At 34.4% G+C, this 13154-nt stretch overlaps 1 protein-coding gene and 1 long non-coding RNA gene across 5 annotated transcripts in view; one reads left to right on the top strand and one right to left on the bottom strand.

Annotated features, from left to right (window-relative positions):
* Nucleotides 1-10165, top strand: part of LOC141456203 (T-box transcription factor TBX20-like) — a 159443-nt gene extending 149278 nt beyond the window's left edge. For both annotated transcript variants that reach the window (XM_074131952.1, XM_074131953.1), the window contains one exon: nt 4305-10165. In XM_074131952.1, the coding sequence (XP_073988053.1) occupies nt 4305-4695 (391 nt within the window). In that variant the 3' untranslated portion in view covers nt 4696-10165. The remainder of the gene's footprint in view (nt 1-4304) is intronic.
* LOC141456206 (uncharacterized) overlaps nt 1-13154 on the bottom strand; it is a 304563-nt gene that overhangs the window by 192571 nt on the left and 98838 nt on the right. The gene's annotated exons all lie outside the window — the stretch shown is intronic.

Raw genomic sequence — 13154 nt, 5'->3', positions numbered from 1 at the left:
CAAATTAGCGATTCTGCAAAGCTACGAGTTTGTAATCCCCTGGGATATCCACAAAACCTTTAGGGATTATTGGGTATACAAGAGGAAAGCACTTACACTTAAACTATATCTACTCACAGCAGTTTTGTTTTGTGAGATATATAACAAATATACAACCCCATTATAACTTACTAAACTGCGAACAATAAATTTTCCTTACTTTGACTGCTTACAGTTCTATTTTGTATTTAGTCAGTAAATTACATTCAATTAGTATTAAAAAAATATTTAAATATCTTATTTTCCGAGATATCGTACTTGGTTAGTATACCAAGTACGATATCTCGGACTACATCTTGACAAACGACTAACTTGGAACCCCCACAAGAGACTCAAACGAACTGACCTCAATTGAGGTATAAAATGTTGAAAAGACTACTCAACAAACGTTCAAAACTGACCCTGACGAACAAACGAACACTGTATACCGCCTTACTTGCTCCAATATGGACGTACGGAATACAACTCTACGGAAGTGCCAAAAAATCAAACATCAACCGACTTCAGACCTTACAATCTAAAATTCTAAGAACAATAGTTAACGCTCCCTTCTACGACTCCAATCACACAATACACTCTGATCTAAATATTCCTCTCGTCTCTGAAATCTACACAATCATTACAACCCTCTGATCCACAACATGTCTACCACAACACTTCCTTCAAATCCACAGAGCAGACTAAAGCGGCAGTGGCCACGCGATCATCTCAACCTATAACGCCGATCTCCTAGGATGGTTGCTGCGTAAGCTTGCCAATCTGGCGAACTAACGGCTTCCATCACTGGATGGTCGTCGTTCACCCCACTCACGCCTCTTAGCGCACATGCATATGCGGGTATATGTATGAATATATATATATATGCATGTGTATTTGTGCTATCCCTTATCACTCATCTCTTTTGCTTGTTGTACTGCATACAGTTGCAAAATAAATAAACAAAAAAAAAAATATCTTATTTTTAAAATTAATATTTGAAAAATTAGTGAAAATTTATTGCCAAAATCTGTGAAGCTGAATTTTCCAATGAGTCTAGGTTTTGGCTACTGAAGCTGAGCGAGTGACCAACTGGACAAAAGAGTGAAATCGTTTCTTTCAATATTCAATAATTTTTGTAAGCAATCGTTTCAATAATTCACAAGATAAACTCAAAACCTACTTGAAAAGGTTATCGCTTATACTAATTAACTAATTATACTAATTATTTAGATTAACTCCAGTTATAGAAAAGTATAGAAATCTGGAAACTATTAACTAAATTATAATTAATTTTTTTAAATAAATTATTTGTTTTATGTGCTATAGCATTTTGGTATTTTTGTCGTAAATGATACAAACTCAATGTAACCGTTTTCGACGAAAGTGCAGTAAAATGAAAACTTGAATTTTTACACAATACTAGAACAGTTGAATGGGGCGCCACGCTAGCTGTGCGGATATAGGCTAGACCCGCAATGCTAAGCTGTATTGTTGGTTTAATAGTTCGATTTCCCCGGTCTAGGCCGTGAATTTCATTTGTTTTATGTGAGTATTTGTAGTAAAAGTATGTTTGCCAGACATCTAATTGTTAGTTGGACGTAAAGGCCGCCTGAAAACATAGGCATTACTTTACTGAAAAGTTGATTGATTACTTTTAAAACGTTATGACAAGATTCCTGATGACTATCTGTAATAAATCACTTTTTTCTACTTCAGGGAGCGATTGCAATGACTCCACTTAATAGAAGCAAGAAAAATTTAAAAAAATAAAACATAATTTTCCTTTACAATTACAGAATAGTTTTTCTTTAAACTCCTACAAAGCCATTCTAACATGGGATGATGATTCATGCGCAATTCTTTCTTTACGTTAATCTTCTTACATTAAACCAGCGAACAAACAAAAGAGTTCCTTAGATAACCAAATACTAAATAACACGTCAATTATATGGCAATTACAATATATTACACACAGCACTATTGTTCTTTGTACACTATTAAAGTGCACACCCTTAATTCAGTTAAGTATAATTTGTTGATGTTTGAACACTATTTTTTTTTTTATTTTATTGTGTTCCAGTGTGTTACATTACTTTTCACTCCTTCACCAGAGCATGGGGGCTATTGTGTTTTCCTATACACCGTCCACATTAATGCACGCAGACCAAAAAGAAAGAAACAAGATTATTCTGATACGATGATTTGCGTGACCCGGGGTCACACTGAAACACACTGTTAAGTGTTTCCAACTTACACTATTAACTAATGACAGAGAAGTTTCTCTTTTTTTTACGTCCACCCGAACAACTTGAGAGAATAGTAAATACTTCTTTTGTGTTCTTAGTTCCTTACCGCCACTCTGTTGAATTTTCTATTGAAATTATTAAGTGTGTAAAAACGGGGCGTGGCTCCCCTTTTAACATTTCTTTATTTCTACTGGATGGTCTGTCTTTATGTACGTGTCGATATTAAAAGTCGATATTATTAAATCATTAAATTAAATTATCTTTCAAGTTGGTAATAACAGTCTTTTGTTTTCTTTCATTCTATCTTTGCGTCATTACCAACTATTTTTGTTTTGTTTTTCATCCCACATGTATCAGAAAGGAGCTTTGTGATGGAAATTCTATTTCTATTGTTTTCTGTTTAGTATTAAATGATATTTTATTACAACTTCTCTTTACCATAAATTATCTAATAAAAGTGCTCCTCTTTTGTCTTTTTATGTAATCTAAATTACACTACCTATTAAGATTGTCATTGTTTGTTGGATCTTTGTTTTTTGGTGCTTGGTACTTAATTTGTTTCAATTTCTAATTAATATGCCGGCTCTATAAAGCAAGCGTTCGTCTAATTGGCCGATATGGCCTTAGAATGACAATTAAAGATGGAGGCAGAGGCTTTCTAAAAACTAAAACCAAGCAATGAGTAACTTATTCTCGATTTATGTTATCGATAAATGGTATAAAAAGTACCTAGTCTTTAAAATTATCTGTATAAGCAGCATTCTATGTATCGAGAATATTCTAAGCCAACAATGGTAGTGTGGAGGCGCCACGGTAGCCGACCGGTTAGAAGCGAGACCTGTGAAGCTAATATGTATTGTGGTACTGGGTTCGATTCCCGGTCTTAGGCCTTGGATTTTATATAATGGTTAATAAAAGAAATTTACAGTTAAGTATGTTTGCTAGTCGCCTCCGTCCACGACACCTAATTGGTAGTTGGGCGTAAAGCCTGCCTGAAAGGGTAGTGTGGATGCCAACAAGTGAAGTCGAATTCTATACCCTAAACTGATTAAACTACCTCTGCTCACATATACGAGTATGAGTCTAAAAACCGTTTAGGGATACAATAAACATGTATGCTGCGGATAAAAATCAGCGACAAAAAAGTACCAACTAAAACCACTAGGAGTAGAAGCGTAAAATATTGAAACTAGCATCAGAAGAATGGCTGCTTGGCTTAAAAAGGAATGGTCCAAAAAAAAGGGGGCTGTTCAATTAATCAGAAGAAACAGACCAGCAAGAACAAGTCCTCGAGTGAAGGCCCAAGAAGAAGAAGCTATCCCCAAATGCAAAATATTAAGTCGTGCTCGAATTTCTGCAAAAATCATAAGAATTCAGAGTTTGTAAAGCTTTGATTGAGTTTTTTTCTAACTAATAATTCACTGATACAACTGCTTCTCTCTTCTACATAGAAAATTAACTGAATAGAAGCCAAACTCAGCAATAGTATTCTCCATAATATTATTGATGTCTTGTTAATGTGAAATCAAATTCCGAGTATGTTGGACCAATAGAATGAAGATTTCTTCTTGAAGTGGTTTGCAACAAATCTGGTAGGCTTTAGATTGACGCGTCGCAACGCCGGAAGTATTAGCTTTGATTGGTTATTTTGGACATAGCGAACTCTGCTGGTTATTCCTTTGGAAAGTTGTTATTTTGTTGCAACTTCCCAACTCTAAAGTGCAAGACATATTGAACTGAACTGCGTCTTTTTTAGGCTTCACAATATTCATGTTTATGATGTCCATGACTCTGATATTAGCCTCGTTTATTAGTGTACACCAATTCTTACTGATTTTACACACAAAGTACTACATCACGAATTAATGTACAATGCATACGATGCAAAAAATAATGTTTGATGTATGTCTTCTGAGTGGAATTTGTCGTGAGGTGTTGGTGGCTAAGAAAGCCATGATGTTGAGTTCAGTGAAGGTGGTTTATGGATAACAGCTCTTCAATTAAATAAAAACTAATTTTTCTTTTTATTTTTCTGTCCAGGGATCCAATGGATATGATGCTGATGGAACAACATTTCCTAAGATCACCGTTGCGACTCTATTCCGAGCTAGACGCTGAAAACAACAACGGCAACCCTCTACTATCGGCAGCCATGTTGGAAAAGGCACGAGCACTGTGGGGCGGACCACAGCATCCATTGTTAGTGCCGACCAGAGTGCCAACTGTGTGGGGCCCGGGACCGCCGCCACACTGGCCTCCAGGTGCCCTGCCGCCAACATTGTTGGCAGCACATCATCCGCACCCGAGGCCACCCCAGCTAACACCGCCTCCAGCTTCTACACCATCCAGTTCTTCTGGCTCACCATCGCCCAGACCCACCACGCACAGGTACAGTCCGTACCATGTGCAAGCATCTCCTGCTAGGAACTGAGATCTAGAGATCTACGCCCCGCTACTCAGACCTTATTTATAGTACCCCCCATTAACCCTAAGTCCCAAACAAAAAAAACAGAATACCCCTTAATAAACTTATAAAAACTAAATCTAGTGCAATTTATAATTTTAAAAAATTATTTCTTACATATTAGCTTGAAATTGTAAAATTTAATAAATTGTAACTTTAAATATAATAATAAGTGAAAGCTATCCCAAAGAAACTAAGTTTGGAACGTAAGAAAAAGAAACCAAATCGTTATTTATCTTAACTTGAATCACTGAAAGCGGAAGTTAGTTGATTTAAGTGCGGTAACAGTTTTAATTACAATGATGCAATTATGCAAATTGCCAATAAAATCATTACTTTTTAATTGAAATAGAATTCATTATTACTAGAAACAACCGTTACATAAATAATGTTGGTTAAAGCAACAACAATGTTCATCCTTGTAAGACACACCTCATCAACTCTTGGTCAGGTGATTTTTACTGTTCATTTGTTCCAAGAGCAAGCTGTAATATCTAGTGGTCTTATGCATATTTTAGAATGAAAGTAACGATCTAAATTTCATTTTTAGATAGATTTCTTACTGTCGTGAAAGAAAAATCATAAATAAAATTTAAAAAAAAAGATATTTGACTTTTCAAAACTTAACAACTAATTACTAACATATCTTTTTATTTAACAGAAAAAACAAAATTACGGAGCCCCCCCCCTCTTTAGCGAGTTTATCAAACTTTTTACTTTATTTATAATAAAATGATTTATTTAGAACAATAAACCTTAAAATTAAATAAAATGGCTGTGTTTTTTTTTGTTTTAATTTTTAGTAATGAACTAAGTGTTTGATTGGTTAAGAAAGTTATTTATTATTTCATGTATCTATTAGACAAAATTAACAATAGTAGTTTCCTTTATTTTATCTAAACCGTCTAACTGCGGGCAACTTAACAACATATTTTTAACAAGTTACTAAACACGTGTCTCAATATTTGTAGAAAATTTAGGGGCATCAGCCACTTCCTCTCAAAATTTCCAAAATTTGAGTAAAACGGAACATTTCATTGGAATATAAACTTTCCGGGAAGCCTATCCGAGTGCATCTCCTCAGGAACTATTCTAAAAAAATAAAAACATAAATGTAGGAGCCGAGAAAATTTTAAAACATGTATAACCCACTGCGTAAAGATCGTTCTTCCGGTTACAGGTACCCTCCTTAACAGTAAAGAAAAGTTAAGACCGTATTACCCACATATGTTAAGTATGAGAAGGAAACAACCTATTTCCTTTTTCAGAGGTATCCCTACCAGATTTTTACGGGAAAATTGTTTAAATCCGCGCAAAATATTTTTTCATCATACTTTAAGAGAACATAATTTCTAGTAATACAAGCATACTGGAAGAAGTGTCTGTAGTAGTTCCAGTTTTACCTAGTTTTGGTTTAGGCTCATCCTGATGAAGATCATTGGCTAATTTCATATAGTGACGACTTACGTGAAACCCACATACTCGACTGAAACGACAAGACGTGAACAGACGCTACAAGCTACTTAGTAGACTACTTAGATCCAAACTCGACGTGAATCACAAACTGACTATTTACAAGACTCTGTTAAGACCCATATGGACATACGGAGCAGAAGTGTGGGGCTCAACCAAACCCTCTAACTCCAAACGCCTACAGACATTACAATCTAAAATCCTAAGGAAAATCCTGAATGCTCCTTACTACATTTCTAACCTTACCATACACACTGACCTTCACATCCCTTTTGTCACCGATCTAATAAAGTCTCGCTACCGCAAATTTCACAGCCTGCTATCTCTCCATCCTAATCCTCTTGTCCAACAACTCTCCTCTCCTCACCTTCCCGACAATCCTCCTCGTCGCTTGAAGCGAAAATAGCCTAGAGATCTGTTGTGATTAAATCATTGTGAAAGAGTTTCACCAGTGGGTGATTGCTCTAACCATGACATTAGTACAAGTGAACTGAACCAGTAAGATCTTATTTACTTGATGCAACAATCGTTGCAGTTGTAAATATACAAATAAAGTGAAAAAAAAAAAATATATATAGTGACGATTGGAACCAGCTAAAAGCCAATTTCCCTTCAACGAGGGCAGAATGTTCCCTATAAATTTGTCTAGTACCCTTTTGTCTAAATCCAAAGTTTTGATCAGAGGTAAAAAATACATCAACTCAGTTCAAAGAATGTCAAGAAGAGCCTGGCTACTACATCCTGCAGGACGAATGCGCTATTGCTCCTTCTCCAGCTCTACTCAATAGGTTTTCTTGATTCGTTTCGGTCTGTGGCCATATCTTCTTACACCATTCCGACGAAGGTTTTCCTCTACGTCATTCAATCATCTAAGTCGAGGACCCCCTTAAAAACTCACGCCTTCTGGTTTTCCATCTAATAAATTGTTTAGGTGACCTCCCCGCAGACATCCTCTCCACGCATAACAACTATCAAAATCTCCCTTTCTTTCTATTTGGGCGATTATACTTGGCTCTCCATCATTTCTTCATTATTACTATTATTACTCTTTTTTTTTTAATGATTTAAGGCGCGTCAACATCTAAGGTTATTGGCGCCCGGAGCCTTTTTCCAGTGCACTGCCGGCCTCCGAGTGTTCTCTCGTAACAGACAACACTGTCCATCACCGGACAGTGAGCTGTAAGAGAAAATCTAAGGGTCAGCAGCTGGATTCGAACCCGGAACCTCCGCGTGTACTATTATTATTATTTTGTTTTTTTTTTATCTCCCAGTCACCATTCCACGCACTTCAGGCTAAATATCCTTCAGAGTACTTTTCTCTTCCAAACCCCAAGAATCTATTCATTCTTTTCTTTTATTGCTGAGCACCCATTATTCGCTGACATATGCGACGATAGGTCTGGAAATGGTTTTTTTAAGCAATTATTTTAACCTTCAGGTAAAACCATCTATTTCCTGTCACTAATCTCGCCTTGATTTCTGCGATAATATCGTTACTGTTTGTAAGGAGTCATCCTAGATATTTATCATGTTTTCTACTACAATTCCTATTAAGAACCCGTCATATTTATTTTTAGGGTTTTTTTTTTTTAAAGCATGACATTCACAGAAAAATAAATGCAGACCTAACTACTCATAAGGATAAAACTACTCTCTGAAATATTTACGTAATACTAAACTAAACCCGACAAATCTATGCAATAACTTTTCAGTAATTCAGTGTCGATAAAAAATAATCTGTAATTTAAACAAACCAAAACCTAATGAAAGTAATTAATTTTATTGTATATAATAAAAACTGTGTTTATGGTCAGTTTGGTTAGTTTTAAAATTTGGAGTAATATCCTAGATATTAATTATTACAAAATAAAGTAAAACCAAAGATTTTTTGTTTTTGTAAATAATTCGTAATTGAATATAACTAGTAGTTGTTTATCAGATAATCGAGTGGTAAATTGAGAATACAATTTTTTGTAAACAAACATTTAATAAAAAGAAATTCTAATTAAAACATTTTATTAAGAATGAGAAAATGAATTTTCTTTTTTCTTTAGAAAAAAAAAACTTTGTCAAATTTGATGTATTTGTACTTAATTTATTTATTATACAGGGTGACCAGAGTTATATGCTCCACCCACTTTTTTTTTAAACGGCGGGAAATTTCGAAAAAATAAAAAACACATATTTAATCATTTTTAGTCTAGTTTATTTTCAGTGATTGACCCAATTTTTTAAACCCTTGTATCTCGAGATACAGCATCCAACTTTTGTTTTTCAAATGGAACGTTATATTTTTTGTTGCATATTTTTATAGTATTTGAGCTCCTAAAAAAAACAGAATAAATTTTTTTGAAATCGGTTCGGTTTTTCAGAAGTTATGGTAATTTAAAATATGAAAAAAAAATTCCAGTTTACTGTCAAAGTTACGTTATTTTTTTTATAAGAATCTGTTCAAACTGGGCACAATCAACGGATAGGCAAGCCAAAACTCTGGACTCCCACGCTTTGGTTGTAGCCGCACTTATGGTGGCGAAGTCAAGATCTAGGCAGGCTAGAGTTATTCCACGTTTCAGATCATCGACTGAAGCCACGAGATTAAGGATACAGTACACTTTATTTTTTAGGTATCCCCCACAAAAAAATAGTCCATTTGGGTTAAGTCCGGAGATCGAGGTGGCCATTGGATAGGACAATGAGTCCCTAAAGCACTTTTCATGGAAATTTTTGTCCAGGTAACCTCGAACCATTCTCGCATTATGTGCCGGGCAACCATCTAGTTGAAAATACATATCTAGTCGACGTTGTAGATGAACATCTGCAAGTAGAACTGGCAAAATGTCTCTTAAAAAAAAAAGTTAAGATACCTTTCACCAGTTAAGTTCTCTCTGTAGAAGTATGGGCCGATTAGTTGATTTCCTAAAACTCCACACCAAACGTTTGTAGAAAAAACAACCTGAACGTTGAATAACTCTAGCCTGCCTAGATCTTGACTTCACCACCATAAGTGCTGCTACAAGCAAAGCGTGAGAGTCCAGAGTTTTGGCTTGCCAATCCGTTGATTGTGCCCAGTTTGAATAGATTCTTTAAAAAAATAACGTAATTTTGACAGTAAACTGAAATTTGTTTTCCATATTTTAAATTACCATAACTTTTGAAAAACCTAACCGATTTCAAAAACATTTTTTTTGTTTGTTTTTAGGAGCTCAAATACTATAAAAATATGCAAAAAAAAATATAACGTTCCATTTGAAAAACAAAAGTTGGATGCTGTATCTCGAGATACAAGGGTTTAAAAAAATGGGTCAATCACTGAAAATAAACTAGACTAAAAATGATTAAATACGTGTTTTTTATTTTTTCGAATTTTCCCGCCGTTTAAAAAAAAAAGTGGGTGGAGCATATAACTCTGGTCACCCTGTATATTTAAAAATTTTTCTAGATAATCCATTATATGTTGCCCACTTTCCCGTGCCCAACCCAGTGATAGGACGACGACAAGACCCATGATGTATTCGTAGAAAAAAGAAATCATTACATAAAATATAAATATAATATTTTGTAATTTATTTTCGATGTAAATTTTTGTAAAGAATTAGTTTATTTAATTTTATTAATTATTATTTAAATAAACAACCAGCTTTTCTTCTGATAAATAAATAATGAGAAGGCGAGAAAAGATAGTAACCTCATTTCCTCTCTCTCCTTCATAGAGTTATTCTCGTACAATATATGTTACAATAAACTAATTATGTTCGTAAACAAAAAGAAATAAAAAATAGTAAAAAAAAATCTTTGTTGTACATAAAGTATATATAAATATATTATTTAAAAAAATAACCATAAATTAGTATGAACTATATACATATAATATAATATGTATTGTGACCGTGGTGAATGTGTACATACTTTTAAAAAAATTACATAGAAATATTATATAAAATTTATGGAATATCGTATCCATATTGTGTTTTTATTATTTTCATTTTTTATTAAAGTGATTAAAAAATGAGATCCTGCCAATGGTAATGAGAGTACGTGGTCACAGATAAAAGTAACATCAGAATTATTACAGGTATAAATCCAGAAAATCAATTCCAAGTTATTGAGAGATCTCGTTAACACTAGCACAATTTACTAATTCTTTCACTGAGAAATACTACTAGAATTCGCCAATAATATTTCGTTTATAATCTTTTTAGGTACCCAGGTATATAAATGATTTCTAGGTCAAAACGTTGTACACTTATCAGATAGTGCATTCCAGGCGCTTTTATTCTACGAAAGGATTTACAGGTACTTTAGCGTTTTTGGGGCTGAGCCTAGACTGTCTAGCCAGCGAACTGAATGAAAGATTTATTTCTTTTGGTTTAAGGCGCGGCAATATCCGTGGTCATCCGGTGCTTTTTCCGGTCTACAGACGGTTTACTGTCTTGTCCCTCACTGGATACTGAACTAAAACAGACTCTACGGAAGAGAAAATTTAAGGGCCAGCAGCTGGATTCGAACCCGGGGGTCTCCGTCTGGCAATCTAATACACTAATCACATAGAAAACTTTTTCCTTCCTTTAAAATGCCTATATTTCTCATTCTGAAGCATTCCTCAGATGATGTCTGGACTAACTGTCCAAAAATCCTTAAAAAGGGGTTAACTCAGTCATGAAAGGGTTCACCAGAGCAACAACTTCTCTTGTTTTACTCAATATTTCTAAGGTTTTCCAGGAGAGATGTCCTTAACCTTATCACCGACAACAGACCAATAGACTTGAAGGCAGAGCTTAGCCATTTTTCGCATCAAACAGAGTGGCACAAAGACAGAAGTTTCTTCGTATTTTTTTAACAAAAAGACAACAGAACTTTTCTATTAAATGTGCTATTATTTATGGAGGAGAATATTTAGATACAAAACAAAAATTTCTGAATCTTAACGAAATATAAAGGAATCACCTTTTGGACGGTAGGAATATAGGCTTTTATAGGCTTCTTTGAGCCTACAATCATTATTTTCCAGACTGGACAAAGTGTCCAGAGTTAGGTATATTCCAAAAAGTATCTTTACAATACTCTGGGTGCCCTGAAGGAAATTAGTGACCAAAATAAGGTCTTTCTGGTCTGGGTACCTGGTCATTCAGGACATAAGGGTAACGAAGCGGCAGATTTATTGGCCCGGAAAGGCTCTGCGAGATACTTCGTTGGCCCGGAGCCCTGTTTTGTAGTGATGGGCTATTTGAGCGGACTCGTTCCATTGGAACGAGTCCGATGGTGGAACGAGTTGATTCAAATCCCTATTTTTAAAAAAAGTGATTCCGCCCCGCCCCAAAAAATTTAGGCAAATAAAAATGAAAATGAGGCAGCAGAAGGTTTGGAACGATTAAACATAAGAACAAATGTCACGCAATTTATTATATTATTATATCATTAAATGTTAGCTTTCCCAGTTAATAACAAAACTATATTTCTTTAACACACATTGAGTACTATCCCTAATTTCCAATTGCTCTGATAAATATAAAATTAACAACGTAATACAAATATTAACACAAAAATAGGCTAGTCAAATATAAATTAAAGCAATGTAGTTTTGTCATTATCTAGCTTGACCACTAGAAGACTGGAGTTAACTTACTTCAAGAGTATTCAAGGTAGAGAAACGGAAATGGGTAGGAAATTATTCCATAAAAATTCTAACCCTTCAAAATTATAATTACTCATAATATTTATTAACTAAGAATTGAATATCAAGCTTTTAAAATATTATCTTATTGTTTTACAAAAAGAAAAAGCTGTGTGCTTAATCTTAAACTTAGCGCTGGACACTCTTACTCTCATCTTCATTGGCGTAAGCTTGAACGTGTACATGTCAGCTAGACGGTCAAAGTAAAACTGGGCCAAAATTTAGTATTACCTAACTGGTTTACTTAGTGTAGTATCCCTCCCACTCTATCACCTATTTCACAAACATTCATCGATTGAAAATATTTTTTAGTTAAATATTCGTTTCATTGGAATACAAAAAACATTATAACGCTTTCTTAAGATGATTTGAATTTTTAAAATTTGTTTTTGTCCATTACTCTTATAAAATACGAAGAATTTCAAATAAAATATAATATACAAACACAGAATGATCTAGTGTTCAGGTGGAGTCAGTCGTAGTTACCATGACAACGGAACCGTTAAACGACTCCGGCCCAGCTCTAGCATTTTCATTGGTTAAATCCACTGGAGTTGGTGGAGTCGAATCCGGAGTGATTTAAATCCTTTTGAAACCGGACTCGTTCCATTTTTTCGTTCACTGAATCTAGCCAATAGAAATTGCTGGAGCTGGAACCGGAGTTGTTTAACGGTTCCATTGCTATGGTAACGAGGACTGACTCCACCTGCATACTAGATCATTGTGTTTGTATATTATATTTTATTTGAAATTCTTCGTATTATATAAGAGTAATGGACAAAAACAAATTTTAAAAATTAAAATCATCTTAAGAAAGCGTTATAATGTTTTTTGTATTCAAATAAAACGAATATTTAACTAAAAATTATTTCCAATCGATGAATGTTTGTGAAATTGGTGATAGAGTGGGAGGGATACTGCAGTAAGTAAACCAATTAGGTAATACTAAATTTTGGCTCAGTGTTACTTTGACTGTCTCACGGTCATGTACACGGTTAAACTTACCCAATGAAGATAAGAATAAGAGTGTCCAGCGCTATGTTAAAGATTAAGCACACAGCTTTTTCTTTTCGTAAGATAATAAGATAATATTTTTAAAGCTTGATATACAAGTCCTAGTAAATAAATATTTCTTTATTTATGAGTAATTATCATTTTGCTTGAAGGGTTAGAATTTTTTTTATGGGAATAATTTCCTACCCATTTCCGTTTCTCTACCTTGGATCCTCTTGAAGCACGTTAACTCCAGTCTTCCAGTGGTCAAGCTAGATAATGACTAAAC

The sequence above is a fragment of the Rhodnius prolixus genome, unplaced genomic scaffold, assembly GCF_049639745.1.
Source record: "Rhodnius prolixus isolate KJV_2025 unplaced genomic scaffold, Rpr scaffold_4, whole genome shotgun sequence".
NCBI classification, from domain to species: domain Eukaryota; kingdom Metazoa; phylum Arthropoda; class Insecta; order Hemiptera; family Reduviidae; genus Rhodnius; species Rhodnius prolixus.
Note: the sequence above shows the minus strand (reverse complement) of the source record. Positions and strands in the feature narration are given on the sequence as shown.